Genomic DNA, 27,343 nt, shown 5'->3' with positions numbered 1-27,343 from the left:
CTCAGCCAACCCCGCCTTCCCTTCCAGGCGCGTCCCTGGAGTCAGCCAAGCAGCCTGCCGCCGGCCCGCGCGCGCTCCCGCCGGCTCCCCGTTAGGAGCCTCTGCCCGCTCGCGCGCCCGTCCTAAGCAACCACCAACCCGGCCTTGTTTACGGCAGCCGCAAAAGGGACGTAAAAGCGCCGCCTGGGCGAAGAGGCTGGTTGAGGTAAATGCCGGGTGTTTTTCGGCGCGCTTCAGGGCGATGGTCTCTGCCGGGCGGGGGGCGGTGTTGGTGGTGGGAACTCGGCCTTCGACGGCGCCGGGTCTCCTCCGGGCCCAGCGGAGGGTTGGCTAACGTGAGTTCTCCCCCCACCTCAGCCACCGGGGTCCTTCGGCGAGGCGGCTCGCGGGGGTCTCTTCTCGCCCGCCGAGCCTGCGGGGCATCTGCGTAGGGGATGGTGGGCGGGTGGCTTGCGCTAAGCGGAGCCTGGAGGCTGCCCTTGCCGTTGGCTCCTCTCCCCGGCCGCCGCGCCTGGGACGGTGCGTGGCTCCCGGTGCCAGAGAGAGAGCGAGAGACAGGGGGTGGGCTGCCGCAGTTCGTGTCATGTCAGTCAGTCCTTGGAGCCGTGTAATCGGAGCGGGTGCCGCTGCTGGGACAAGTCAAAACAACCACCCTCCGCGCTACAAACACACACACAAGGCATGCCACAGTTTGCGTCAGGTACAGGCGTGGCAGGCTCATGACAAGGCTGCACCTAGTGTCTCAAGACCGCAGGAGGGTCAGCCTTGCATGGAGTCCAGAGCGTTGGCCCATCTAGCCCAGGTAGCGGCCCTTCAAGGTCTCAGGTATAGGTCTTTCAATCAGCCTCGCCCCCTGCTTCCCTTCAGCCGCTATGGCATCCCTGTTCTCTTTACAGGAGGCTTACATGCAAAGTATGTGCCCTGACAGTGAAAGTGCGGTTCTTTCACTTCCCTAAGGGCAGGTGTGGGGTTTCCTCATCCCCCACCCCATCCTTGGAGTAATTTCTGTAGTCTGGTGACCAGAGTGGAGACTTTGGACTGGATCTTGGCACTGTGCTTTTTCTTTAGTTTGTGACTGTTGATACTGTATTGACTCAGTGCTTCTGACCTGCTTATTTAACTGAAGTGAATTATTAGCAAGGGTCTGGCAAGCTTCTGTTGTACTTTTCAGGGATAGATGATTTCTGAAACTCTAGGCAACCTGAGGGAGTTCAAGAAAAAAAATGCTTTCATTTTGTATCATCCATAAGACTTGAATAAGATTGCTTCAGTTTTATCTCTTTATCTTCTATTTATTTTGCTGAATCCTGTAAAAGCTTTCTCCTTTCCTGTACTTCTTGTCACTCTTTGCAAAACTACTTCTCATAATGCACCAGATGGATGCTTTCTGCTTGTATTAATAGCAAGGAACAAATAAAAAGGGGTTCTTTGAAGTACAAACTTAAGTTTCATTTAGAGAAATTGGCATGTCCAAATACCCCCAATCAAAAAGAGACTACTTATTAAACTTGTTCCTTGTATTTACCCTCAGATAGTTTGAGTCCTTGCCCTATGTCCCTGAATATGTCCAGATTCTCCTAAAGTAGCTTATAGTTGTGACTAATGGCTGCTAAATGCCATGTTGGTGGCCACAAACTACCGTAATTGCAAATCTTGGCTGATCTGTTTTCTCTGTCTAGAGCCAACTTGAAGAACAGCATAGCCTGGGACAGACACTGTGGCCATGCTCACATGTCATTGTAAACTGTAAGCCATGGATTACCATGCATGAGCTGATTGCACATGCTTTGCTCACCCCTGTTAGTGCTGGGAAGAAACTAACCATGACTACTGCTGTCTTGAATGCATTAAAATAAAGAGATCAGCAACAGCTGCAACTTCAATTTATGGTTTCTGTCTAATAGTAGTGGGGGCACTTATTCTATCACGTGAATCTCTGAGCACTGTTTGTTTTGTTTGTGAGTAGTATTGGGCCTTCAAATATCTCATGTTTTGCTCTGAAACATTTGAGACATTCCTGACAGCTTTTCACCTGTTACATTAATCTAAATACTTTATGTTCCAGATAGACCAGGATCTTGAGATACTTTACAACGGTTAAAATCTGTCAAATACAACATTAAGGCTAATAAATCCATGAGTGGGAATCGATCCGTGAAGAAACGATGTGGGGAATTGCAGTTGGAATCCCCTGTGCGCTATGGTCATGTTCCTTCAGCAGGATGTACATTAAGCAAGCTGCTTCAGTTGCCTACGCCACCTTTGACAAAACATCAGCTAAAACGGTTAGAAGAACACAAGTATCAAAGTGCTGGACGGTCCCTGCTTGAACCACTAATGCAAGGCTACTGGGAATGGTTAGTTAGAAGAGTACCAGCTTGGATTGCCCCTAATCTGATTACAATAGTTGGACTGATAATAAACATCTGCACAACCATAATATTAGTGTGTTACTGTCCGACAGCTACAGAGCAGGTAAGTTAAATATCTCTTAATGTTTCTTTGAGGAAGGGATTGTACTGTTGAACGGCTCAGTATTATGTTTTACTTTGGTGTTCTGTTAACAGACATATCTGGAGTTTTATGTATGTAATTTTTGCTCTTAAAGGATCTAAATTATGTTTCTAAAATTCCCAGTAATACTTTTGCACAATCCTTAATTACAGTGGTGCCCCGCAAGCCGAATGCCTCGCAAGACGGAAAGCTCGCTAGACGAAAGAGTTTTCCGTTTTGGAGGTGCTTCGCAAAACGAATCTCCTATGGGCTTGCTTCGCAAGACGAAAATGTCTTGCGAGTTCCTGCGGGGGTTTTTTCCTCCCCCCCTTTTTCTAAGCCGCTAAGCCACTTATCAGCTGATCCGATAAGCCGCTAAAAGCCGCTAATCCGCTAATCCGTCAATGGGCTTGCTTCACAAGACGAAAAAACCGCTAGACGAAGAGAATCACAGAACGGAGTGTATTTCCACTGTGTTTCAAAATAAGATACATTGTTCATTTTCACAAAGATTTTCATAATATCATGAGCACTATGCAATGCATGTTGACTGATGTGTGACAGAATGTGAGAATGATAGAAAGTTTAGCAGTGGAGCTCATAAAATTTGTAACAAGGGCAGAGATATCAAACATAAACATGAAAAATATGAAGAATATCAAAATGCCTCTCTCTCAAGGTCTGTTACTACCAGGCTCTTGTCATTCTCTGAGACCTGGAGATTTAAAATGTTTTAAAATATATGTGGGGGGAAGCAAAAGTTGAGCTGTTTATTGTTGGAATTCAGCTATCAAATATTGGAGGACTCTGCACACATCACACCATTGCAATAGATATCTTTTCCTTAATTCAAGAAGCTTTCTGTAGTACATGATCTGTTTTCCTTCCATCTGTACTGCTATGAAATATATATGTAATAAGCTCTAAGTGACTCAGCACCCTACTAATGAAACTTGCTTGTGCTGAGATACTTGTTTTTCTGCCTTTACTTATGTAGTGTTTAGCAGCTGCTTAGCAGGATTCCTGCTCAAAAACTTATATGTGAAAGGGATTACTAATGATCTGTATTGTGCTTCGCCAGGTGCCTATGTATATCCATATAGATAAAGTGAAGATTATATAAATTTTTGAATAAATAAAATATAAATAGCATGTTAAAAATAGAATCTTAAGGTTTGAAAGCATCATCAAGTATTACCTAATTAATCTCTCTTCTTCTAAGAAAGGAGCAGGTTCACCTTAAGTTTCTTGACAGATGCCTGCGCATAATGGAGATTCCCCAACTTCTCAAGTAGTTAGTTCAGTGACTGTTCCAAATATTAGGGAATTCTAATTATACCTTCCCGTATTTTGACTCTAATCAATAGGTAAATAATCCCCCCCCCTTCCTTCCCTTCCTGCATCTTGGTTCTTTCCTAGGATAACCATACTTTCTTCTTTTTACTCTTCTGGCAATTGATCATTTTTATAGCTCTTCACTGGATCTTTTCCAATTTTTGCACATGGTACTCCAAATGAGGCCTTATATTGGGGTGGAGAACCTCCAGCCTGTGAGCCTAATCTGGCCTACCAGACCTCCCCATTTGGCCTGCCACACCATTTTGGCCAAGGCATGCCCAGCTGCCTTGACTTCATATACAGTGCTACCTCCGGTTACAACTTAATTTGTTCCAGAGGTCCATTCTTAACATGAAACCGTTCTTAACCTGAGGCGCTCTTTCGCTAATAGGGCGTCCCGCTGCACATGCGCCTACAGTGTGTGACTTCCACTCACATCCTGGGGCAAAGTTTGCTTCCAGGAGCACCTATTTCCGGGTTAGCAGAGCTCATTACCTGAAGCGTTCGCAAGGAGGATGGTATGTAACCAGAGGTATTACTGTATGGTGTCAGGTGTGGGAAGGTAAAAAGGTGGTTGGGTTGGGGCAAAGGTAGCTTTTGAAGCACCACTGTTAGTTGGTTGTCAGGACTTCAAGCACAACCTCAGCAGTTTTGCAAGCCTCTTTGCAATCCTCAGCTCTGCTAGGAAATCCCAATGATCAGCTGGTCATCAGCACTTTGAAGAGCTCTGCTGTACATTAAAGTACCAACAATCAGCTGATTGTCAGGGCTTCAAAGCCCTGTATCACTTGACATCATTGTAACATCAGGTGCTTGAGAGGTGGGCAGCCCCACCCATGTGTCAAATTTGGCCCATGAGTTAGAAGAGATAAGAATCTGGCCCATTATCTGGATGCAGTTTCCCACCCCTGTTGTTGTTGTTCATTACATGTATTACTTACCCTTCATGAGCATGTCCCAGTGTGGGTTACAACAATTTAAAATTCAGTGTTATAACTGTTAAAATTGATTACAATCAAAGGCATAAAGTGGGCCCTGAAAACACCCATTTCAAGTATCAAAGGCCAGGGTAAAGAGGTGAGTCTTCGGCATTTGCTGGAAGCTATATAGTGAAAAAGCCAGTTTCACCTCTGTGAGGAGGGAATTTCACAACAGAATTCTCTTTTCCAGGCCGCCACCACCCTGAACTTCTGAGAGGTAGAACTACTAAGATGGTCCTTTCTGCTGATCTTCACATTTGGGGTGAGGGGGTGTCTGTAGAGAATGAGGCAGTCTTTAAGATATTTGAGTCCTAAGTCGCTTAGGGCCTATAGGCTCGACAGAACAATATTATTGCCTATGGCAGGGGTGAGGAACCTCAGACCCAGAGTCTAAGAGAGGAATTCAGCGTAGCACTAAGCAGATTGCTCCATCAGCGCAAGCGTTACTATTTTCCTGATAGAATGAAGTCTTCTCCTTCCCACTTGTGCTGTTCTGGGGTTTTTTCCAACCCTCCCCCAACACCTGTTTGTGGGGCCATGGGGGGAGGATAGGGGGCTTCTGCTTATGGGACTATTTAGTGAAACTGAGCCATAGATATAGCTCTGCAGACCTCTATCAGCAGCCCATGGGACTCTCCATAGACCACCCAGTCTTCCTAGGCCACACTTCTTAAAGGCTTTGCCTAACACTTCTTCATGTGTTTTTGTCTGGTTGAAATGTGACCTTAAACTGTGATGACACCTCTTGCTTGCCTGGATGAAGGGATGACTTGCTTTGCATGGTCGAAAGGAAGAAAGTTAAGAGTCACTTTACTCTGCCCACTTTTACTTCTGGACCCTTGTACAACTTGGCATGTGCTCCCCCAAAATATTCCCCACAAGGTAATGCAGGCTTTGGACTAGAAAAGGTTCTCCATCTTTGGTTTACATAGTCTTTGAGGAATTGCTTCAATAATAAAAGTAAGCATTTCATTGTCTCTTTTGATTTCAGGTAAGATTGTTGACTTGTGCTAATTTTGTTTTTGTTAGTTACCAAAAAATCTTTAGTAATGCTACTGCTTGTCTGGATCTTGTTTTCAAAACTCACACTTTTCTCTATTATAGCTTCCCTCCCTTTGAATTTTTATTTTTTTGCAACAAGTGTTGGTTATCCATCCTAATCTGTGTTTTTTGTGTATTTGCTGTCCACTCCTTCATCCAGATAATTAATGAGGGCACAGAGCAGCACTGTGGCCTTTGCATAACTCCACTTAGGTAATACTTCTTTCTTATATTTAATCTATCCATTAAGTACTACATCTACCTTTTAGTATTATTGAGTATTTCCAGTTGCTACTTGTCTAGACAAGAGCAAAATTAGGAGTGCAAATAGTCATAAGATTTTGGGGATCAGTACTTCTGGACCTGCACTGTACAAGTAAAAGATTCCATGGATCTGGCATTTTAGAAGAACAACTTTATTCATAAGCACAGTTAAACTCTGCTATCAATAGAGGCATTTTCCTCCTGACAACAATCCAGTGTGAGTGTTGTACTTTGTATCAGACTCTCAGAACACAATTGGGAAGGCCTTGAGACACATCCTTTATCTTGTAATTCTTGTTTCCCTAAATATTTAAGGTACTTCTTGGAAACCCCATATATGCTGAAGTTTCTTAGTTACATCTGTCTTGTTTATTTATTTCATATGTCTTCCTCATACTCATTTCATAAATATACATGTGTGATTCAATGTCACCTTCTAAACAATGAGCAAGAATGCTGCTTTACTACTACTACTACTACTACTAAGTTATTCTCAAGTAGTACAAGTATGTAAGATAGTACTTTGCAAACATCCAGTTGATTAGCAATCCTTGAGAAGTACAAGTTGACATATATTGAGTTACAGTTAAAATCCTGCCTCAGCTCTTTGAGTAACTATCTGTATATACACCCTGAGACATGCACAGAGTTGTTTCTGTGAGACAGGGAAAGAATATTTACTTAGGCTTCTGATGATGTTTAAATAGAGGGGGAGGAGAAAAATAGAGCAGAGAAATTATAGTTCGAGGTGACATTTTAGGGGAAGTGTCATAGAAATATATAAAATGACTAGCAATAGTATTTATTACAAAATTGAGATTAATTGATACAGACTTAGGCATTGTTGCTCATCAAGGCATTAAAGATCTAGATCAGCATTTATGATATACTGCTGTATTGCAGAGCACTGTTTTGGTTTTCCTTTTGAGAGTGGGATTGATGGCTGGATCAGCATATTTTTTGCATAATATTGATACTGCAGTATACAACTTATATTTTATGATCACCCAGTAAAGCAGACAGGCTTCATACCTTATAAGAAATTATTATTTCTTTGTGTAAAACCAAAAAATTGCAAAAAACAGAAAAAAGATTCACCAAAACCCAAATCACTCATATCTATATAGCAAAGGTTTGTTGAAATTTTCTCCCCTTTACTGCAGTTCTCTTAAATACACATTGGTAGTTAAATGTTAACTATTTCAAGAATGGGTGCCAGTTTGTTTCTAGGGTGGTATGCAATAATAAAATGCAGGAATCAAACATTCCCACTTGACATGGGGCCTTTGAAATTTCTCTGCATTTTTGAAAATGTATTGAAATAGTGATTTAGATTATTTGAGGCTTTGGCCCAAATGAGCTCTGAAAATTTCCCCATTCCTTTGTGTATCTTAAGCATGGCCAGAGATTGCCTTTTTACATTCTTGGCAAGTAGGATACAGTGTTTCTAGTCCTGGTAAGAATCACCTATAGGAAAGCTAATGTAGTGCTCAAAGCTGGAGAAGTAATTGTGTGAACAAGTTATTTACTGAGGGCTTTATATAGTATTGAAATTTTTAAAATGTAAGAAATTTGGGAAGTAGCCTAATCCTAGACATTGTAAATGTTTGGTAAAAATGTGTGCCATAGAATCTGTGCTAAGGGTAAATTTTGAGAGAATTTGTTTCTTTCCAGTATGTTACATAAACTGTAAAACTAAGACAAAAACAGTGCATAGTTTATTATTTTATTTATGTGGCACCTTATACTCAAAGATATTGAGGTGATTTACATAGTAAACAAATATGAAAAACTTACAAGTGATCAAACATTCCCACAAAGTTGCCAAAGTACACATGTCCTGCTATAAAACTATTACAAGCCATCACAATAAAACTGCAAGCAGCTAAAAACCACCCACTGAGAGTGAGTAAGAGACAGATGTCAACACTCAAGTGTTTGGGTGTATAAAACAAAGTCACAACCTGGTGCAGAAAATATTTTGGGAAAGTCTGTGGCTCAGTGGTGGAGCTTTCATTTTGCATGCAAAAAGTTACAGGTTCAATATGTGGCATAGCCAGGTATGGTTGGCAGAGACCCCTGTCTAAAAATAATGCAGACCTACTGCCAGTCAGTGTAGATAGTGCTGTGCTAGATGGACCAATGGTCTGACTTGGCATAAGGCAGCTTCTTATGTTCCTGTGTTATGCTTGGAGCCAGGTATGCTTTTCTGGGATGAATGTACCAGAGATACATTACAGAATTAGGACTTGTTGGACTTTGAGACTTATTCTCAGGTATCCTGCACAATACATGGGTATTTGGGAGTGGGACCTATTGAGCAGAGTGAGACTAGCTTCATGTGTCAGATTAAACTGTAAGAGTACTTGAGGCAAACCATGTCATCACAGCTAGGTTTTCCACACTCCAGAAAAGTGGGAATATTTATAACCTTTTACAGATACAGCGGTACCTCCGTTAAGTACTTAATTTGTTCCGGAGGTCCATTCTTAACCTGAAACTGTTCTTAACCTGAAGCACCACTTTAGCCAATAGGGCCTCCCGCTGCTGCCGCGCTGCTGGAGCACAATTTCTGTTCTCATCCTGAAGCAAAGTTCTTAACCCGAGGTACTATTTCTGGGTTAGCAGAGTCTGTAACCTGAACTGTCTGTAACCTGAAGCGTATGTAACCCGAGGTACCACTGTAGTTAAAACTGGGAATAAATTTGCAGCATGGGAGAACCACATCTGATTTAAGACCCTGTAAACTTTTTATTGACATTAACTGCAGTCACATACTTTCTCTCTTAGGCACCTGCTTGGGCATATATTGCATGTGCTTGTGGCCTTTTCATATACCAGTCTTTGGATGCTATAGATGGGAAGCAAGCAAGAAGAACCAATAGTAGTAGCCCTTTGGGAGAACTTTTTGACCATGGCTGTGATTCACTGTCCACAGGTATTATGTCATATATTACTGAAATATAAGGGTCTGTTAAGTCATTTATACTTTGAAGGATACTTGGGATACTGAACTGCAAACAGAAAGAAAAACCGTTGGCGCTCTGGCAGAATGAAAATAATGTACTCTGATTGTATAATCCTGTGCCATCTTTCAAGGTTTAGCTAGTACGTTTAATACAGAATCAAAATTTCACTAGGTAAATTTAATTTCATAGTAAATAGTTTAAATCCTTATGTTAAAATGACAGTAAATCTAAAGTATTTAAATATTTGAAATATGATTGGGCATTTAGATTTTTAATCTACCCCCTGTCCAGATTCTTTGAACAAAGATGCAATAAAGTAGAGCTGAGTACCTTAAACTATAGTTAAAAGAAGTGATGGTTTAATGTGAGAGTGCAGCATGCTTGCACATGCCACTGAAATCACAGGCACTTCACCCCTGCACCTGCCATGTTGCTGGAAAGCAGACCAAACATAGTCTGGTTTAGTCTTGCATCCAAACCTGGACTCATGAATCCTTCCCACCCCACAAAAAAAACCCACAAACCATAAGTGGTTAGCATACCTTGGTTTTTCCATGTGTTTGGAGAGAAACAAACTACAAGCCCAGGTTCTGGGGTCATGCTATGCCACTCCGTGGTTTGTTTCCTGGCTGGAGCACTTAGGATGCTACACATTCACATTAAACAATAGCTTATTTGAATTATGGTTCAATGTGATGTGCAAACTGATCTGAGTCTTTTAGTTTCATTCTCACTTCATTATTGCTGAAAAGCACCATGGTTTTCCAGTTCCCCTGGAATTTCATCCATTTTCCAAACAAATCCTAGACATCAGAAGGGAGTTTATGAAAGATTATAAGGTTGTTTAATAAGATGCCAGAAATTGAGTTAGCCTACATGCTACAACTCAGGGAAGCTCCTGAGCCTCAGGAACAAAGGCTTTGTGCAATCCCTCAGCTTGTCCAACCAAACTTGAAGCCAAGTGCAGCTTAGGCAGAGTCTCTCTGAGCTCTTACCTGTGTCTATGTGATGGACCTCCCTTAGTCTCAGCCCTGTTCCTGTAGGTGGAAAGGACTTACAGAGATTATATGTCGAAACACTGCTTTGCTTTAACTTGGTCCAGTCCCATCCACACATGGTCAGTGATTGCAAGTGCCTAAGACTCAGAAGCTTCACAAACTGTCCTGTAGGCTAGCTCAGGGACTGCCCAATTCCTTGAAGCCCCCAAAGTAGCTTTAACAGGTTTTTTAAAAACATTATCTAAGATGTGACTAGTGTGCAAAATTTGGGTACAAAGCATACACACACTGAAACTGTATGTGTAATTTTCTTAGCTGTTGGACCATTTTGTCGAACTCACTGAACATCCAAATTTTGACATGAAAATTGAAATTGTGATATTTTAGCACAGTTTTGCTGTAAGTTGGATGTTAAATATAAAATAGAATAAAACTTTTAGTTAAGAAATAATGTTTAGTAAAACATTATTAAGCACCCCTAAACCTACTAAACAGAATAAAACATGAAGAACCTCTGATAAAAACACTAAACAGTCTCATCCAGTTGCAACCAAAATTAGCTGTGCTGCTTAAAGTGATGCTTAATGCTATGATACATTAAGTACCGGTAGTTGAGTTCCTGTCTAACAACCTGTGTACTAAGTACTTTGCTACAAAAGGGCAGCAAAGTGAGCAAAGCTATTTCAAATACTGCTTCATCAATTTCACGCTCCTTTACCTTGATTAGGGGAAGCAGGAGGAATTATAACACAAGAAAAGGAAACCAGTGTGCTTAATCCTAATAGTCAGATTTCTCCTCTTTCCTATTATGTTTGCAGAATTACAGTATCAATCTAACAATTCTGGATCTGCTGTAGTGCCACATTAACTTAACCATAACAGAATTGGGCTGCCCAGTGGTTATGAAATGTTACTTACCATGCAGTTGTCTTATGTGTGTCCGCTTGGAAGTAAATCTCACTCCATTCAATGAGACTTACTCCCAGACAAGTGTGTTTAAAATTTGCAATCTAAATCATGCAGTTATTAAAACTCAATGGTAATTTTATTTTCATATTTAAAATGTGTAACAGTATAAATTCTGATGGAACTGAGAACCCACCAGTTTTCTCTAGTTTAGTTACTTTGACTGTTGAAATTTGTTTCTGACTATACTTTATGCATATATTTGATCTTGAATCTTAAAATTCTTATGACCATGCATCAAAAATACAGAGCAGTAAGTAAAAGAGAGTGCCAACTGCGTACTACAGACTATTGAACACATTTGTTTGTTCATTCTTTGCTTTTGAAATCTGTAATCTATGCTCATTTTAACTAATTTTTTTCTGCAGTGTTTGTGGTTTTGGGAACGTGTATTGCTGTGCAGCTGGGGACAAATCCTGACTGGATGTTCTTTTGCTGTTTTGCTGGAACGTTCATGTTTTACTGCGCACACTGGCAGACATATGTCTCTGGAACATTGCGCTTTGGAATGTAAGTAAACCACCTAAGAGAGAAACCTAATATTGCCAAACATTACACTGCTAAGTGATTAAGTCAGTCAGAAGGTATATGCAAATCTATAATCTATGGCAGAGTATATTGAAGCAATGTTTTGGCCTAAACAAAAGTAGTGCTAATTAAATTGTTCTTTCAGTCCGGCACCTTTTCATCATAGTGAATAATCAGGTTGAAAATAAGAGGCACCAACTTGCACCAGAGATTGGGGCAGTGTCACACACATGATGTCAGGAGGCGGCTCAGGATGGTGCTGAGTGCAGTGCAGCTTCAGTGGCCAGTGGCTCCTCTCTCTCATGTGGCCTCTTTCTGTGGTAGGAGGAGGAGCTGGCCACTGAAGCTGTGCCATGCTCGGTTCCGCGCTCGGTCTCCTCCACCCTCTCAAAACTGGGCCCCCCAAAATAGCTCGGCCCCAATGGTGTCCCTGATCATAGTTTATTAACAGCACAGATTGATTAAGGATAGTGTAGGAATTAGAAACATAATTAGGTGCCATGCAATTCTGTTTTTTCCATTTTAGACCACAGTCCAAACTCCCTCCTCTGGCTAGCAGGGCTTTGTAAAGCCGTGGAGCAACTTTTGCACCTGCTGCTCATGGTGGCCACAGTGGAAGGTGGGGGCGGGGAGGGGGAGAAGAAAGAAGACACTTAAAAAATTATTTTTAACCTCTCTTGCAAGCCTAAGCTCATTCTGAGCTTTGGCCCACCAGACATTCCCTGCAACTGTTGGCTACTCGGGTATACTCTTCCTTTGTGATTTCCCCTTTCTTCCATTTCTTATATATGGCCTTCTTAAAACTCAGCTCATCTGTAAGCTCCTTATACAGCCATACTGGTTTCTTTAGATGCCTCCCGCTTTACCTGCTTTGGTATGCAGATACAGGCCAGAGGAGAGGGAAGAAATGAGTGGGAAAGTTTAATGGAGTGCACTAGAGTTCAGTGTTGTATAAAAACATTGCAAAACTAGCTTTGAAGGGCAAAAGTAATTCAGGCAAACAAGAGTTTTGGGTAAACTTTAAAAAAAAATGGGGAAAGGAAGGACAGTTGCCAGGATTAATCCCTTCTGTCTCTCAAAATTACAGTGGTGTGTTAATTACTTAATATTAAAATTAGTGCCTCAGAAGGGCATTGCTTTCTTGGAGCATTAATAATATCATACATCCAGTAGAAAATAGACAAATGTAGGCCATTCAATTGCTACTATGGAAGCTAAAGTTTCTTTCAGGCTGAAGTGTTGCAGCCTAACTTCCTTTCTGCAAATTCTAAGATATGCTTATTGGAATCTGTGTATATGTCTATTTTTTCTATTGCCCACCCTTCTCCATACTCAAGATAAATGTATGTAGCTGTTTTATGCAGTGATTTCATGCAATTGTCTTTGACCCACAATTCTGGATTTTGGAGAGCTCACTGAACTCCAGTTTAGGGAGTCACTAGGCTGTCACTAGGTTAGTTAGTGCATATCATGAAATGAAACCCAAGCTTGAGTGTAACACGAGGTGAGACATAAGCTTAGCAGCTTTGCTGGAAAAAAGAACTACATAATATTAAATAACACATCTTTAAATATATGCTATATTTACATTTTTACAGTTTGAAATGTACACTAATTAACCAAGTTTGTTTTATTTGACAAAGCAAGAAAGAACAAGCATTCTGTTCTGTAACCTTTAAGGAAATGTGTTATACATTTTGAAAAATATGATTGGTTCATTTCAATCTGGTAGACTGTGCTAGTTCAGCTAGCTTTGTTTCATTAGGTCTTCTCTTTTATTTAAATGCAAATGTTCGATTATAATGGCCTAAAAATGGACTTGAGTAGCTGCACAGAGTATAACTAATGCTGAATATTACCCAAATGTTTAAACGTAGCATTCAAAAAATCAGATGCATTGCTTAGATTGCAGTAATTGTTTACTTTGCATGTTGAATGCTGTCGTTATTTTTTAAAATGTTCCTTTCTTTAGCTTTACCTATCATGGAATGTTTCTGCTTCCCTAAATACAATTCACGTTTTAGTGCCTGTTTTTAATATAGTGATTACAGATCACTAGTTAAGGATTTAGCAGGTTTAAAAGGCAAAAAAAAAGAAGAAGTATTGTTTCTACCTAAGTTATAAAATCACTGACTAATCAAATCAGAACATGCAAATTATTGTCCACACCCATCTCAAGGGTAGGGAGCTTGTTTAGCAATAAGTGACCTGACATCTTCTCGCATTCAGCCTTTCTGTCGCCTATCTTCATTGCGGTGCCACAAGGTATAATGCTAGTGTCACCAGTTACCATTCATACAGTTTGAAGAGTACATTTTTACTAGATTCAAAGCTTCATAGGTAATGTTAAAGCAGGAATGATAGTTGGGGGAAACAAGCCTTAACAATACATGGTGACCGAAACATTAGCTAAATTTGAAAGTAGACTGTCTGCTTGGTGCAGAACAAATAGTGTTCTGTGAACTAAAGAAAGAAGTAAGTTGCACGTGAGTTCAATGTTCTGCAGACCATTTCAGCCTTAACGTGGAATATTTTAATAAATATAAAATAGATGCACAGCCCCCTTACATTCTTCTTACTGCTTTATTTACAAAGAGACCAGTGTAAGTGCTTAAAGAATCTAGTGTGAGTAAAGCTTCCTTCTTATAGCTGCTTTTCTTGAGTACAGTGGTATCTCGGTTTCTGAACTTAATGTGTTCCGGAAGTCCGTTCTTAAACCAAATCTGTTCTTAAACCAAGGCGTGCTTTTCCTAATGAGGCCTCCCGCCACCGGTGCCCTTCCACCGTTCGGCTTCCGTTCGTAGACCAAGGTAAAGTTTGCAAGCCAGAACACTACTTCCGGTTTTGCGGAATTCATAAACCGAATAGTTCGTAAACAAGACTGTTCGTAAACTGAGATACCACTGTAAACGTAAAATTTACACACAAGTTTAAACACAAGTTTAAGTCACATGATTGTAAACATATTATCTTTATTTGCATTCATTGGGTTAAAATATTACTGTTACAACTGACGTAATATTTAGTTTCAAATTTTATTGTATTAATTCAGTATTGTTATTGAAAATGTAAATCTTTAATTTCAATTTCTGTGGTGTTTGCCTAGTAATTTGTATTTGAAATATGTACTGCTTTTATAATATTTTCAGATTCCTTATGAGTACAGTCCAAAGCCATTAAACTCAATGGGCACTTTACCACTGACGTCAGTGGGATTGAATTAAATTGTATGGGATGTGGATTTACTACTGCTTTTCATTTTTCTCTATAATTGTAATTGCAACTGTCATAACATTCTGAAGGAGATTACCCTGATTTCAAGTCTGTATCCTTAATACAGTGTGAAAAACTGTTCTTATGGAACTATTAAGTTGAAGATTTCTAAGCAAGCTGTTTTTAAATGTTTCTTTCCCTCACACATAGATTTGATGTTACAGAGTCTGAACTCTGTCTTGCAATAATTCAGCTTCTCACAGGAACTCTGGGACCTGGGTTCTGGAATAACACGGTAACAGATACAAATCAGTGTTACCCAATGAACAATGGCATGAAATCTCTAGAAGCAGCACCTTTTTGTCATGCACAGAGTAACTGCAAAAATGCCAATTGTTTTCCTGGTGATATTTCATGGACATTTGTTTTAAAGGCAACTCATAATGACTGAATGAAAAATAAAAACTCACTCAGATTATTGAACTTTTCCGCCCCTGTTTACTTTAAAACAAAACAAAAAAAGCTTTGTTTTGAAACTCTGGTGTTTTCTCCCCTATTGGCTACTGTAAAATACACAGAACTGACTTCACCTCTTTGAAGAGCAGAATGCCAGAGTGGTGGAACCATCTCTATATATAAGGTCTGGATTAATTTTGTTGGAACACCTTTGGAATATTTCCTCCCTTTTTTGCTAGAAACCTTTCCACCAGGAAAAAGAATTGTTAACATAGTTAGCTATCGTGAAATATATTGATGTTAGAAAAGTATTTTTACAGGGCAATCCTAACCATTTCTACTCAGAAGTAAGTCTTACTGAATTGAGTGGGACTTATTCTCAGGTAAATTGGGTTAGGATTGCAGTTTTAGTCATGTTTTAGAGTTCCTTGCCCTCACGCTTAGGAAAGAGCGCTATAGGATCTTTCCTAACCATCTTTGTAATAGTGATGTAATTTCCTCATAAACCGAAGTTCCATTGCCAGCTTCCCTTTACCTAGATATTAGGAAAGTAAATTCAAGCTCTTAGAAGGGGTTTTGAGCTTTCTGTTGCTTGGTAGAATCCCATATGAATATGTTATTTCTTCAAGATGACATAATTCTAAGAAAGCAACTAAACTTGGGTCTTCTGAATCTCTCAATATCTTGCTTAACTTTGCTGTCCTTTTCTTGAACCTCTTTCTATTAATATTATTTGTGAAAGCAAAAGTCATTTCACACAGAAAGATTGCTGGAACAACCTTTCTCAGTCTAATTTGTACCTGTTGCCAAGTAGCATATGGGTGTTGTTTTTTTCAGTACTTGCTAAACTTGGGGATTGAAGTCTGTTTCACTCCTGATACAGTCAAGTGGGGTCGGGGTGGGGAGTCCCATTCCAAACAAGACTCTCAGGCACATGGGCATGGGAGCTAGCTGTACTCTGCTCATACCAAAAGTTGCAGGAAATACTGATTACCTTGGTCAAGCATTTCTGGCATATTGTATGAAGCAGCATACAGTTTGGATGACTTGGTGTGGGGCACAAAACAAGCTGCAGAGCAGACTGCTGATAAGTTTGAAACTGAGAGTCAGCTGTGCCGGCATGTAATATCAGTAAGGGGAAAAAATAGCATTTATATCATGCTTTCAGCTGTTCAAATGCAACATGGGGTCTGTAATCCTTATAGCAACAATGTAAGGTCCTGAGAAGGACAGATGCTGGGGCATAGTAGTTTCGCTGCAACCCTGTAGTGAGTAGTGGTTGAGGTGGCATTTGAACTGAAGACCTCCAGGTTTGAGGGATGCTCATACCGTAATAAAACTGTGACAAGTCAACAGGACCCTGAATATTTTTTTCACGAGTTTTACAGCTAACTTGCCCCAACTCTGTGGAGCAGCTGTCATTTTTATTTCTATTTTCATATATACGTCTGATCAGATTTTTTTTTAAAAAAGCAAGACCAAACGAGTACATGGCGAAATGAGGACTTGAGGTAGAATGGCCCCTGGAGTTGCACATAACTGACTGAACATTTTGAGGTAAATAAGCTGCACCCGTGAAAACTATTAGACAGAAGGTGTCCCACTTTGTTTCAGAGTATGCACCACCACAAGTGGTCTTTCGCAGGTGCAATCTTTTAAAATTCCCCATCTCAGTCTAATAGAGCGGTGTTCCACTAAATAGAAAGATTTAAAATAGTTTTGGAGGGAAATCCAATGCCCACCTGAAGACCCTTGGGTTGGCAGTATTCTTTGTGGGGGCTACCTGCCCCCATTGATTTTTACGGATACTGCCATCAAAGACACAGGCATTAGAAAGGCCTGCAACTCTCCCTGACCCTGGTTACCCTTGACAGCTTTGTGCAGCCAGGAGATACCGTATTTTTTGCTGTATAAGACTCACTTTTTCCCTCCGAAAAAGTAAGGGGAAATGTGTGTGCATCTTATGGAGCGAATGCAGGCTGCGCAGCTATCACAGAAGCCAGAACAGCGAGAGGGATTGCTGCTTTTCACTCCGCAGTGATCCCTCTTTCTGTTCTGGCTTCTGAGATTCAGAATATTTTTTTTCTTGTTTTCCTCCTCCAAAAACTAGGTGCGTCTTGTGGTCTGGTGCGTCTTATAGGGCGAAAAATATGGGTATATATATCCCAGTGGGACTACTTCTAGTTGTACAAAGTTGTCATTTAGTAGGTGGTGTGTGTGTTGGGAGTAAGCTAGAAATTCTGACTCAGATTTTATCAGAACCAAAGAATAAGTTGGTGATTTGCAGTATGTGCCTCTTTCAGGCCAGTAATATGGCCTGCAAGTTCATATCTGAACCTGTGCCTGGTGAGTTTAACTGGCACCTCAGCTTTGTACATTTAATGTAAAAAAGTTGAGATCTCACATCTTAGATTTTAAAGATGTAAATGATGCATTTAATACCTTCAAACATAAAATAATGGTTAATAAAATCTGAATTAAAGCAAAAATAGTAAATTGAAATGCAGACATTATTTCTTTCACAAGGTCAATTTATAATAGGGATTCTCCCTGACACAAACATAATTGATAGTGCAAGTGTGGTCCTGAAATGCTGATCATATGTGGGACATAAAATGGATTTAACACAGTTTGTAAGTATTTGAAGGGAGTGTTTTGAAAATGTTATAGTCTCTCATTGTAAGACTTCATATGTTAATCTATTATATTTTCTCACAAACCCATCCTCTTCCCACTTTCAGATATTTCTTCCTCTTCTGTACTCTCTCTGCTGCCTCAGTTTTCTCTTTGACTAACAGTGTGATTTACACAAGTTTGCTTAATCCAGTTCTTCTTGGTGTATATTTCCCCTCCTGCCATCATAGATGAAACTAATTAAAGTTTCTGAACCAGTAATTGCATCTGCCACAACAGAGTATTAAATGTTATGTTAGCAGTGATTTGAGGCCAAACGTTTGTTAGAAGTTATGAGCCATACACTTAATCAAGTGCCTTCAGAAATTATGTAACTCATGCTGGGTGTGAAGACACTTTCCTTTGTAATTGGCCCTTGGATGCGGGCACATCCCCATTTGGCTTTGGAACTTGAACCTATGTAGATTGTAGGTATAAAGTACATATAAACAGAAGCATTTCATTTCTAGTGCTAAGGTCTACATTATGTTTCTCTTGTGAAAATAAGGGAGTGAATTGGTGTCCATTAGTAATGCCTGTGGAAAAGAAAGAGAGTAGAAAGCATGTGGCAAATTAAGAAACCATGATTTATTTATTTTTCTTTATATTATGTACATACAATTATATACTTTATCATTATACAAATGGAGTATGTACACATATGCAACTTTTTTATTACTCTCCGTGAATTCAGCAGCATTCCTTCTCTTTCATGAAAGACAAGACAGGATTATCTGAAATTAAACTTTTATTGTGATTCATGGAAGAATCTTAATCCATCAAACAGAAAGTCAGCACTGTCAGCTTTGTTGGCATTGCTCACCTTTGAGAAGAGGGGAGGGTACCCAGGAATGTGCCCTCACTTTCTAACATGGTCACCTGCTTAACAGGAGCACTGTAGTCCACAGCCAACCATGGCCTCTTAGCTAATGAATCTGCATAATTAACAATAAATGGTGAAAACATGTATGCTGCATGCAGTCTTTACATCGTTACACTGGGGCTACTCTGAGTATGGCTTATTCATACTACCCATAAGTGTCAGTTGGCCTATTAAGGAAGACCCAAACCCCACAAACTTCAGAGTTGCAACCAAGTGCCCTTCAAAAGAACAGCACTAGCTAAGACTAGTAGAAAACAGTGGTGTTGATGGTTCACTGAAGGTGTAACACTGCCAAGCTCTTCACCATGGTTAAGATATTGGTAGCAAGCTGCAGGCTTGCACCCTTCCTCCCTTCTCCGGTGCAAATCCCCCTTACCTTATTTGCCTTAACCAATTGGGTGCTACTCAGGGATGCTTCTTAACCAGAGTTTGCAAACCTGCTTCAAACGCTGGTTAGCTTTAAGCATGGTCACTGCCCGAAGGTATCACATTTAACCATGGGAAAAAATAAAGAGGGAAGATTTATTATTGAGAGGTGAGGGTCCTAATGTCTTATCCATGGTTAGGAGACTGGTAGCAGTTCCATGCCTATGTGAATAGCAGGACAGAATGAAAGGAGAAAGATTGTGATGAGGGCAAACATTTTTTTCAAGAAAGTAAGAGTCGGAATTCTTTTTTTTGGTGGGCAAGGTTTAATGCTTACATTTCTGCAACTGCTTATGGTTAGCTGAAAGAAGTAAACAAGTTCCAACTTTTCCTTTTGGCCACACTCCTAGACAGTCATGGTGTAGGTAGGAGAGAAGCAGAGGTGCAGCCAGAGGGGTTTTGAAAACCTGTCCAGCAGCCAGTCATCGGTGGAATGGGAAATCTATCTTGCACTTAAAACCAGTTTGCCTCTACAGCCAGTTGATTGACTTCCCTAGAAACCTTTAAAACACCTCTGGCTATGTATGTTTGACACATGCCTGATCTAGAACTGTCTAGAATTGCGACCCCTAACTAGATCTCCATTTTCTGTGCTGTGATGTTAACAAACAGCGGTACAGCAAGAGTATATCAAGAAAACATTTTCTCCATTGTTTTGTTTTACCTTGTGCATGATAGAGGAGCGCTGCCATGCTTGCAGATGGATTATAATTGGCTTTGAGTAATTGTGCTTTTTTGGCTTTTTTGTACCTAATCAGAATTGATGTGACTGAAGTTCAAGTCTTCATAATAACCATGCATTTACTGGCAGTGATTGGAGGACCAACATTTTGGCAAGCGATGGTAATTCTGTTCATCTTGTATATCACATGTAACTTACATTGTTTATTTTCCCCAGCCCATTTTGTTAATACATTTAGAACAGTATCTCTTTCCTTTTTGTTGGAGAGACCTTCCCGTTTTGGCTATATTGCACTGGTTCATCCCACAAGATATTTAAAGCAATCATTCTTTTGTATTATGTGCTGCCATTTAGGCAGAGGGAGCCCAACACATATTCATTAAGGAGAAACTTGGTTTGTTGGTTGAACAAAGCATTCACATCTTGATGGACAGTTCACAAATCTGCTAAATTTGGAAAGGGAGGACTATTGCAACTGGATGCAGATCCTGAGCGTAAATGCGATGGCAGTGGTAAATCTTTGGTAACTATGTCCGACTAAATAATTTTTTAAGATGATTTGGCTGCCATAGTTGCTTGAGCATGCTATATGTATGTCTACTAAAATATAAAAATTTGGTCCATAACATAGCTGTGTGTGTCTTGTTTTGTAAGCTATCTTAAAATCAAAAGCTAATTTGCTGCAAATCAAATTTCTGCTACAATTTAATTATACAATAAATAAATAAATAATGCGGAACTTGCAAAATGTGAGTTAATGTTAATGTGTTACACTCAAAAGGAAGTGGTGTGTCAAGAAAAGCCTGGTTAAAAGTAAGCCTAGCTTTCTTTGAAGTATAAAACACATAAAAGTATTTTGAAGTCTGCTCTGAAAATTTAATATGGTGCTATTTATATACACAGTGGGGTTTTTTAGATTTTCTTGACAACTGCTGCTTATTTTGGTGGTTTCTTATACTGGGGAAAAAAACACAACTCCACTTGTATAGAGGAAAATGTATCATTAAAATGTTTGCTTATTATTTCAATTGCACATGTACTCAATCATTCCACTTTTCTCTCTAGGGCCTTTCTGTGGCACTTCAGCATTTGCCCAATAGTTTCACAAGACAATAGAGCAATATTCTGTTCACAGCTGATGGAAGAGAGGCAGAAGGTGGGGGGGGGGAGAGCTGATACTATACTGCTGTTACCTTCTATGCCTTTTGTTAACCTTGCTACTAGGTATGCAGCTCAGCAAGGGAGATGGAAAGTGCACAGCCTCCCAAAGAGTAAATGAATGCCTGCATAAATGTTTACGACATGATGGGAGAGAGATAGTTATGCTGTTCCTCACTACTCTTTTAAAAAGAAATTTAAAAGCACTTCTTTTTAAAGCTGCAGTGGTGGTGTGTGCAGCCATTATAGAATTAAAAAATGATTTGTTTACAGAGTTGTTTGTTAATAGGAAAATTTGGTTGATTGTCATTAATTGACTCATAGAATTGTAGAGTTTGAAGGGACCACGAGGGTCATCTAGTCTAGCCCCCTGCAATACAGGAATCTTTCACCCAGTATGTGGCTTGAACCCATGGCCCTGAGATTAAGAGTTTCATGCTGTACCAACTGTGCTATCCCAGGTCTTGGCTTAGTTTGGATGATTGTTCAAGTCATCATAAAACATGGTTTATGAAGCTGTGAAGCAGTATTTACCGTATTTTTTGCACCATAACACTCACTTTTTTCCTCCTAGAAAGTAAGGGGAAATGTCTGTGCGCGTTATGGAGGGAATGCCTACGGGTGGCATGCCTACGGATTTTCCTCCTCTAAAAACTATGTGCGTGTTATGGTCGGGTGCGTGTTATAGAGCGAAAAATACGGTACTTAATTTAATTAATTGTTAAATTTCTATACTACCCTTCACCCAAAGATCACAGGGCAGTGGACAATATAAAAACACAAAAATACATACCAAACAAACAACAATAATCCCCTGCACCACATTTTAAAAGGCCATAGATGGTTTAATTAGCCAAAAGCCTGTATTAGGGTTGGGTGTCCCACTCCTTCCCCTAATCTCATTGTGTGCCAGTATTGGTGTGAAGATGCTGTTACACTCAAACTGTGGGACTTTGATTTAATGCCAAAGGGTGGGGGACGTCCTGCTCCCCACTGATTTGTCAAATGGCTTTTGCAGCACCATCTGTGTGTGCCAGTGTACCAAGACCACCCTCTAGTGTCTGCCACTGACAAGAAACTAATGGCCATTGGGATGTTGCACCCCCCTGCCTGCCAGGAAGAAGACATGGCAAGGGGAAGATCAGCCTCGTTCCATCCATTAGCCAAGGAAACTGCTGTTCCAGGAAATCTGTTCCCCACCTCTTATGTTTAAAGAGAACAGTGCTACAACTGTCAGTTGCCCTGGGACTTGTGAGAGCATCCATCAGCTTACTAGACTGTGTATGTGTGAGCTTGGGTGAATTTGCTTTATTACCCCATACTTGTAAACTGTCTTGAGAATCATTTGATTGAAAGGTGAGGTATAATCTTCAAATTAAATAACAAGCCCCTTTTGTTTCTTTACAGTTCTCTTGGTTTTGTTAAGTTCATATCACTGTTTTTCAAATACTGTTCTTAGTTCAAATTTCAGGGGAAGAGTTTCAGAATAATACTGTAGAGTAAGTGCAACATCCCTACCAGCTGTAGTTTGGTGGTGGTTAGGATTTTGCAAATTAATTATATAAAACAGATTGACAGTGGCTGTTCAGAATTGACAAAAGGAAGTTCTTTTTCCACATAATGCTATTTTGCCTAGGGAATTGAATGCCACAAGATCCAGTGATGACCACAGGCATAAGTGGCTTAAAAACAGAATTTGATAAATTCATCGAGGGTTGATCAACAATGACTGTTATGCATTATAATGGAACCATCATTTTTCAGGGACAGTATACCTTTGTCGGATGCTGGAGACAAACAACAAGGAATGTCGTCACCCTATTGTTTAGCTTTACGAGCATCCCAAGAACATCTCTCTGGCCACTGGCCAGGGTACAGAAATTGACCATGTTTTCAACCAACACTGCAGCCCTGTGTACTTACTTTTCTATTTGCTTTTCTTCATTTCTAAGCTCTTAACATGAAAATTTGAAATATCTTGAAATGTCCTTTCCTAATTCTTTAGACATATCCTATCTAGTCTGGCCTCTATGTGACTTCCAATTTCTTTATTATTATTTAATGTATATCTCACCTCCCCTATAGGAACTCAAGGGGATGTGCAGGTTCGCCCCCCTTTTCCTTCAGAACAACTTTGTAAGATAGAGTAGGGTGAGAGTAGAGTGGGGATTTGAACCCTGCTCCTGCCAGTGGTAGGTCAACATTAACTACCACACCATACTTCATGGATCCTGGTTTCTGACCACCTCAGAATGGAAACCTAAATACTGACTCCTCTGTCCATTCAGTATTGTCTGCTCTCCCCAGGAATAAGTTCTCAAATACTGATATTTCTCCTGTGTTGTCATCATGGATACAGGTCTTCAGCTATCTGAAAGGTAATGTGTGAAAGAATATTGTACCCCCTGTTGTTTCTAGGTAGTTCCCAAATACTAGATTTGGAAAAGTGGAATGTTTGAGTTTACTTGAAATCTAGAATTCTTTAAACTGTGTCCATATTTTTCTTCCTCTCCTGTTAAGATTCCAGTGCTTAACATCCCAGTGAAAATACTTCCAGCTCTTTGTACTGTAGCAGGAACCATATTCTCCTGTACAAACTACTTTGGTGTGATCTTCACAGGTGGTGTTGGCAAAAATGGATCAACTATAGCAGTGAGTTTTTCTTTACCTTTTGGGTAACTCAGTCTCCCTTTTCCCCTGCCAGTCTTTAGAATACTATATGTCTTTGAGTGGACTCATTTTATTGGTATGGTCTTCTACTTTGCATACTGGCATAAGGAACACAGTTGGGAAGGAGTTTGGCCGTAGAGTCCTGTTGCCTATCAAAACCTCTTTCTCTGTGCTCAGTACAGAAGCCAAGCAAGCTGCTGAGCTACTTTCTCAGCTACTTGCTGAGAAAGGGAGCCCTCTTTCTCAGTGGCTGGCAAAGATCATCATGTATGGATGTGTGAAAATTGTGTGTGTGTGGATGGAGTGTGGGCAGGATGTTTGTGGCATCAGCCCTGCTGACCACTGACATGCACACCCCAAGTTACCCTTGAGGGAAGGGAGCCCTCGAGTTAAAAAATATTCCCTATCCCAATCTAAATGAAGCATGCAAATGCTTCAGGGGCTTTGGAAATGAGGAAATTTCTTTTTTTAAAAAAAAATCTGACCCAGAAGGCCTGTAATTTTCTGACATTTTTATTTTTGTTTGCCTGCTGGTTGTTTTAGGGCAGATTCATAGATTTCACATGGTAAATGGTTCTCCGTTTTTCACCGATGATGAAATAACCATGTCTCTGATCTACCACACTTATTTTCAGATTTTAGTACAAATGTTGATCTTCAATAGATGTGTTTGTGGATTTTGCATTTTAAACTAAGATGGTTGACTTTTTAGTATGTAGTGCTAGACATTGTTTTTGTTTCGTCATCCAGATGAAAATATCTGGGCCACTTGTGCTTTAAAAATTCATCCGTTCACATCTGTTAGGCTAGAACTGGGTAAGAATTGCATTTCATCAAGCTGTTTTGTGATTAAAATTGCACTTAGGCTGGGCATGCAGCACAAAGTTCACCGTGCCTGCTTTTCTGTTAGAGACTCCAACCACACAGCCAGGTGACATCCTTCTCTACACTTCCTTACTGCCAGCTGAGTGGATTAAAGAAGGTAGCGTTAGAATGTTACAAAAGGACAGTCAGCCAGCCTCCAGTTGTTCTGGAGATAGCATGTTGAGATATTTGTTTCTGTAATATGCCCTTGATAAATACAAAGCTCTTTCTCTGTGTAGGGAACAAGTGTCCTTTCACCCTTTCTTCACATTGGATCCGTCATTGCGTTAGCCGCTATGATCTACAAGAAATCTGCTGTGCAACTCTTTGAAAAGCATCCTTGCCTCTACATACTGACTTTTGGTTTTGTTTCTGCTAAAATAACTAACAAACTGGTGGTAAGTTAGAGAATTTATTTTATGAGGTGTCCCATAAATACAAACAAAGTACTTAACTCTTAGTATTTGCTGGTCTCATATGGTATACTTTGTTGTGAAAGGTTTACTTTCATTCTCCAGCTGCAAACAATGATTTTCCAAACTTCTTTCAAATACTGCATTTATGAAAGCTGTATAGTGGCATATGTAATGATACGCCTCATTTGCTTCCAACAGAGTATGCCCTGGGAAATTGGTGATAGCCCAAGCTATAAAGAGAAATCAGAATTCAGTTGTTTACACCTCCCCTCCAATATTAAATTATTCAGTATAGATGCTGAAATAGAATATTTATGAGTTTTAATTTTTCCCAACAGGTTGCACATATGACCAAGAGTGAGATGCATCTGCATGACACAGCATTCATAGGCCCAGCACTCTTGTTTCTGGACCAATATTTTAATAGCTTTATTGACGAGTATATTGTACTTTGGATTGCCCTGGTAAGTATTTCCTTATTTTTCTGGGCATGAAAAATATCCTTGTGTGTTCTTTCACGTTAACGTAAGCAACTTTAGTTTTGCAGGTGTCTAATGAAAACGAGGGAATGGTACAGAAAAAATCTGGGCAGCATAGATAAGTTTCCAAGCAGTTGTTTTATTCTTGCATGCTGGCGTACATTTGGGGGTTTTGTTTTGGATTTGATTTTTTATCTTGTTTTATATTTAGTTTATTGTACATAACCTAGAGAATGCATTATGAGGAGTCGAATATCAATGAATAGGGAATATATACCTGCGGCTGGAGGTTGGGGAAGGCTGCTTTAGAGTTTAGAAAAAGCCTTTTGTTTCAGAAAGACAAGGATAATTCTACACTTAACTGAAGAGAGGAACCCATTGCATAGAGAAAGGATACAAAATTTGCAGAACAAATTATTTCTGAGCCTTTATGTTTGGATATCACATGTAACTTATGTTCTTCTTCCAGATCTTTTCCCTTTTTGATTTGCTCCGATACTGTGTCAGTGTTTGCAATCAGATCGCTTCCCACCTTCACATCCATGTCTTCAGGATCAAGACCTTTTCCACATATTCTAATCATCATTAGTTAACTTGGTCACTGACACAATAAGAAATAACTCACAACTGTTTTCTACAGGAGAGGTTACAACCACACTGAGGAGACTATGAAAACTGGAGCAGATAGGAACAAATTAATTTATAATAATGTTGTATAACTTCTACTCTTTGTTACTCCTTAGCTAGCCTCCTCCAACAAAAGGGGAATCCCAAGCACTCTCCAGTCAAACATGCATATTGCCTGCTCTGCTGGTTGTGTGCCCAGGAAAGCATGCAGAGAGTAAAGCTTTGTCTTTGTAATTACCTTGACTACACGGCATAAACTCTTGGGGAAATGGATTCCCAATAACAGAGTACTCTAATACAGTGTGATTACAAGCTGTAAGACAATTTGCTTTCTAATTTTAAGAAATCATCTATTAGTAAAAAAACCTCACTTAGTACCCACTCAAAAAATAAGAGTTGAGCTTGTGAAACACAGATCCCCCACTAGCTTTTGTGGCTGGAATGTCTTTGACTTTTGAGTCTGGACTGTGATCTCATTATTCACCTGTTACTGATACCAGAGGTAGATTTTTAAGAATCCAAAACGACACTTGGGCACAGCACTGTCACTGGAAACCAGGCATCTAAAGTGCCATCTTTGCAAGCAATCCACTGTGGCTGGGCAGTCTCTGTTCATTTCAGTTGGGTGGTGTGTGTCTGCTGAATTCAAGTTGCTCAGCTGCTGTGCTTGTTGAACTGCACCTTTTATCTTTAAAATTCTACCCCCGGTACCCTGTGATGTGGGGGTGAGCGTCCGCATGCGGTAGTGTGGTTATCTCAGTTTATTTTATTTTTTAAAAAATAAACATTTAAAGAATTTATTTCTGTTTTCTTCAGTGGAAAGTCTATACAAAATTTACAGTTACTTTTTTTGTATAAAATTTATGCAAAAAATTATTTCTGCTCTTTAATAAATAAGAAAATTCTCATAACTGACCATCCTTATGTTTATTTTGAGCCATTCTGCGGAATATTTATTTGAACTGATAAAAGTGGATTCCTGCTGTCAAAGCTACTCCATGTTTTGCACATAAAATATTTAGTTTCTCCTAGCAAAGGCTTCTTGCGAAGCAACTGGGATGAGCCTTGTGTGGTCGGCACAAGGAAGGGCACTGACCATTCTGAAGGCTGAAGGTGGCTGAGGGGCCTCAGGAACAAGGAATGTTGGCTCCAAGTGCAAAAATGGAGGCAATGCCAGTGGGACAATATTACTGGAAGTCCTCTGGCCTGCCTGTGGAAA

The 27,343-nt window shown here is 40.0% G+C and overlaps 1 protein-coding gene across 5 annotated transcripts; it reads left to right on the top strand.

Annotated features, from left to right (window-relative positions):
- Positions 1–68: 68 nt before the first annotated feature.
- Positions 69–27,035, top strand: CEPT1 (choline/ethanolamine phosphotransferase 1). Of its 5 annotated transcripts, none has more exons than XM_081194752.1 (9): positions 69–205; positions 2,066–2,475; positions 8,907–9,054; positions 11,418–11,559; positions 19,987–20,071; positions 23,589–23,720; positions 24,842–25,000; positions 25,357–25,482; positions 25,967–27,035. In XM_081194752.1, exons 2-9 carry the CDS (start codon positions 2,137–2,139, stop codon positions 26,084–26,086), a joined length of 1,251 nt encoding a protein of 416 aa, XP_081050878.1. In that variant the 5' UTR covers positions 69–205; positions 2,066–2,136; the 3' UTR covers positions 26,087–27,035. The 5 variants fall into 5 exon arrangements, with proteins under 5 accessions (XP_081050878.1, XP_081050880.1, XP_081050879.1 ...); XM_081194754.1 differs by having other exon boundaries at positions 70–205; positions 2,070–2,475; XM_081194753.1 differs by having other exon boundaries at positions 205–335; positions 2,070–2,475.
- Positions 27,036–27,343: the final 308 nt, after the last annotated feature.

The sequence above is a fragment of the Podarcis bocagei genome (genome assembly GCF_964188305.1).
Source record: "Podarcis bocagei genome assembly, chromosome: 5".
Taxonomy (NCBI): Eukaryota; Metazoa; Chordata; class Lepidosauria; order Squamata; family Lacertidae; genus Podarcis; species Podarcis bocagei.
This window is presented reverse-complemented; position numbering and strand designations above follow the sequence as displayed.

Excerpts from the sequence above, each read along its gene's own strand:
- CEPT1 (XM_081194752.1), top strand. The coding sequence starts at position 2,137 with ATGAGTGGGAATCGATCCGTGAAGAAACGATGTGGGGAATTGCAGTTG. Across the intron at positions 2,476-8,906 it reads GTCCGACAGCTACAGAGCAG|GCACCTGCTTGGGCATATAT; the intron begins GTAAGTTAAATA and ends TTTCTCTCTTAG. Across the intron at positions 9,055-11,417 it reads CTGTGATTCACTGTCCACAG|TGTTTGTGGTTTTGGGAACG; the intron begins GTATTATGTCAT and ends TTTTTTCTGCAG.